At 33.9% G+C, this 4,410-nt stretch overlaps 1 protein-coding gene across 1 annotated transcript; it reads left to right on the forward strand.

The window, feature by feature from the left end:
- Window positions 1–1,373: 1,373 nt before the first annotated feature.
- Window positions 1,374–2,303, forward strand: Smp_200060 (uncharacterized protein; the record flags this gene model as incomplete). The annotated part of the gene is made up of 1 exon (XM_018794938.1): window positions 1,374–2,303. One exon carries the CDS (start codon window positions 1,374–1,376, stop codon window positions 2,301–2,303), a length of 930 nt encoding a protein of 309 aa, XP_018649300.1.
- Window positions 2,304–4,410: the final 2,107 nt, after the last annotated feature.

The raw sequence follows: 4,410 nt of genomic DNA on the forward strand, positions 1-4,410 counted from the left end.
AATGACAGAAACACCCTTGTGAGAGCCACAAAATAACATACTAAAAATGTCCGTCAAGGAATAACAGTCAAAGGTTCCCGAGTGGGAAATGTAAGCTGTAGATCAACTAAGCGTCTATTGGCGCGAAAACATAAAATTCAAATTTGTAGAATAAATTTACAAAATTAGAACCTTTTTCAAGTGAGTTGTGGAGATCTAACGTTCTTAACAGCTATTTTAAACGATGTGATCATATTCAGAGTTATATATTAGGTAAATATATTTTTGACAACTAACTGACGAATAATTTATACGGCGCACTTATATTTAGTGCCTCCTTGTACTGTAGTGAATGACAACACAAATGGGGACAATCGAATGTATTCGAGCATGAAATTGCATAATGTCTTAGTAAAATCTGACAACCGTACAATAAATACTTAATTTGCAAAATGTCAATCAATTGTATCAAACTTGACTGTTCATTTGTAAATATCAGTCAATCGTCTCAGACTTCACTGTTCCTTCACTTCCACACAAATCATTCTCTGTTGTCGTTCTCTTTTCATTGATCTTCTTAACCTTCTGCCTCCAGATATGTCACTTTCTATTGATGATACATCCTACCTGTATCTATTGACATCAGCAGCTTACACCCCAGTACCAATGTATATGTGTTAAAATAAATTAATTTCCTGTTCTTCTAGTGGTCGATTAGATAGTGAAGACCTTTGATGCTCCACGAAGGTTAACAGGAGTAAGTAAGTAAGAATTTAGTCATACCAATGAAAATTAACGCACATAAAATTAACAGCTTGTGGTTAAACTAGAAAGATTTGTAAAAACTGTTAGGTCGGCTTACAATAAACTCTAGAGAGGCTCATGAAGAGACCAACCAATCAGCGATTAGTTAGAAGCTATGCTACTAAAATGCTACTAAAATAACAAGGTCCTGATTGGCTGTTAACATACTGTTACTATGGGATCTCAAGGTCTTTTAATTACTATAAAACCCCTATTTTTCTGTACATAATTGAACCTTGTAGTAAAGTGCTTCTCTGATACTCGTGTCTTCTCTCTGGTCTTTCAAGTCGCTGAGTAGTGCTAGCCTGGGGTTATCCGAATAGTTAGGATACGAAAAAAGCGGTCAACTTACACGTCATATCAGTGGCGACGGGGAAAAACCTACGAGACATATCAGTGGCGACGGGGATTTCAGCAAAAAAAAAAAAACAATTGTTGTCGGGGTTTTTGGTACACAAAAAATACAACAATTGTCGTCGAGGATTCTGGCAAAAAGAAATACAGCAACCGAGACGTGATTTGGTAATCAAACAAGCTGTAATAATTGCCGGTGAATTTTCGGAGTTATTATTATTATCAGCAGAGAAAAAATGACGATTTCTCTAGAACAGGCGCTGATAATCTTAGAGCACCGGCAACAACAGATGCTAGCCTTCCAGCAGCAACTAATTGAGACAGTCTTGGACAAGTTTTTCAATAATGGTGCTAAAATGGCCGTCCCAGAAGAACGCCAAGTTGAGGGTTCAATTCCCTTTATATCTGATGGAAAATGCAAAATTGGTAAGTTGGCTGGTTCAGAGCAAGACAATATCTTGCCTAATGCACATGAAACTGTGACAGTATCAGATGAGCAAGAAAAAGAAGGTTCCGCAGACAACCCCCTTAGTCCAGAATCAGATGAAACACCTATAAGTCCACCCATCTCTGACGACAAACTTACGTCAGAACAGAACTACAGTTTACGTGATATTGGCCAAGAAAACTGGAAGAATGCATGTCCAGAAAATAACTGGAACAATACAGTTAACCAAATTGTGCCAAATGTGATTCGAAATCATGGGGAGACAGAAGTTTATAATATGGGTTCGCGTAATGATGCCCATAATTCTGATGAAATTTCGTATAAAGATGAGAAAAATAAGCCGGTCGAATCAGATGGTGATCAAAAATCTGATGCAATTTTATTAGATACCGATCCTCCTAGTTATCTAATATCCTCTAATGAAAATCTTAATGAATTTGATGGAGATGTTTCAGAAAAGCCAAATTCCGATGACCTAAAATCAAATATCGTTCATCATCATCTATTCATTTCTAGTGGATTCTGCATTCAATACGAGAAATGTGTTCTAAATAAAGTCATATTAATTGTAAATTGGAGATATGAAGATCCAACATTATTTCGTGGGGGAGGAAATGTGGGAGAATTTCAACTTACAGATAATTTTTTAAAATCAGAATCTAATCTTCGAATCTTCAAAAAAAAGGGAGGTGTTAGGTCGGCTTACAATAAACTCTAGAGAGGCTCATGAAGAGACCAACCAATCAGCGATTAGTTAGAAGCTATGCTACTAAAATGCTACTAAAATAACAAGGTCCTGATTGGCTGTTAACATACTGTTACTATGGGATCTCAAGGTCTTTTAATTACTATAAAACCCCTATTTTTCTGTACATAATTGAACCTTGTAGTAAAGTGCTTCTCTGATACTCGTGTCTTCTCTCTGGTCTTTCAAGTCGCTGAGTAGTGCTAGCCTGGGGTTATCCGAATAGTTAGGATCCGAATAAAGCGTTCAACGTACAAGACATATCAAAAACTAACTCTATAATTATAATGTAGCCTAATAATTCCTACCATGTGATATGATGAAAATAAATTGATTGTTATAGTTGCTTTATCCCATTCACATTACTACTGGTTGTACCAGGTGGTTTTTTCTACTTGCATGCATCCTGTAGACATTACACAACCATTACCATTATCAATAATATTCTTACATACATTAAAAAACATTGTGTAACAATATTATTAATTACATTTTCACAAGTATTCATGACTCGGTTAACGTTTTAGCCTGGACGAATTGTTTCAATTTTCATATATTTTAATAAACATTTAGCACAGCAATAAATATTTTTTTACAACCCCATTGCCGGATATTTTATCCTTTCTAACGGATAGCAAGAAAACAGATTTGTATCCACAACTGACAATATTCCAGTGCTAGAAATTAAGTGGTCAGTCAGTTAGCCAATAGCAACGTAGAACCTCGTACCATTGGTACAGTGAGATTAAACTGTTTAGTGCAAATCGATGATTTGTATTGTTGGAACTGATAAGCGACAGGCTATGAGTTCAGGTTGCTTAATTACTATAATTTAAATATACCGCCCGATTTTTATCCATATGAAAACTTTCAAAAAAATGAACTTGAAACATTTTTGGCAGAGTTCTCTGCTCTATGTCACTGAAGGGCATCATAATAATCTACCACATTTATTATTGGTTTATAAGTTCAATGGACCTGTCAACAAAATGTCCTATAGAATTTCATTTAGCATCAAATTGGAATTTATTTCTAACTTAATACTAAAGAATAAACAGAATTAAACTTCAACAATTATTATTTACAATTAAATTAAGTCTTTTAATAGAGATACAAGATGTTTCTAACTTAAGATCATTCATGGAACTGTAGAATATCTTCTTTCCTAGTTCAGGTCAATTCTACTTAATTATTCTTCTAAAATTATATTTAAAGATCATCAGAAATAGGTAAACCATCTTCAGTTTTGCCTAAAGAAAAAGTAATTTTCATATACGTTTAATAGACACAATTATTTTAACATGAGCATTGGAAAAATTGTTATCATTTTCATCAAAGAAATGGATAATATAGTTCATGGAAATAAAATAGAGAAAATTTATTATTATGGAACATATCAGAAAACCATAGCACTAGTAAAACTCTCACCACCAATAACAATCGATAATGGTTCAAAAATATGATAAATTAACTCATTGTAAAAGTGTAAGCTAGAGGATGCTGAAAATAGCGCTGGCTGCGTAGCGTAAAAATTATGAGTTTGACTAAGGATTGAATTGTAGGTGCAATGCTGAGACGTCTCAAAGAGAAATAAAAGAAAAGCCTGTTGTTTAGTTTCAGTTTCCAATATTTCGACAGAGCGATGAAAAGGCAAAATCGGTCTAAAAAGCATGATGTATTCATCTCATACATTACAAACAATTTGGTAGCACTTAAACCTGTCAAGTCATTTTATATGAAGACTAATAAAGGCCAATTGAATTAAAGTTACAACGAATATTAACTGACTATTGTAAATAAGGAAAAAAAAATAAAATTGGTGAAATACGGAAAGAATATCAAATTTTCATCCTACTTTAGACCATAAAATGACTTACAGACCATTAGAGGGGATTCAAGAAAATTACAAAATGTTTCTGTACAGATGAAGAAAGTCAAAATTCGCAAATAGCAAACGCTTCCATAAACCATGGAATTCGTCTTTAACAGTATCTGTGCATCACTTTAGATGCTGTATTAATGTCAATTCTGTAAGTCGTGTTGATTATAGTCTTTGATATCGATGAACACAGATTTTTAC

Source organism: Schistosoma mansoni, chromosome 1 (assembly GCF_000237925.1).
Source record: "Schistosoma mansoni strain Puerto Rico chromosome 1, complete genome".
NCBI classification, from domain to species: domain Eukaryota; kingdom Metazoa; phylum Platyhelminthes; class Trematoda; order Strigeidida; family Schistosomatidae; genus Schistosoma; species Schistosoma mansoni.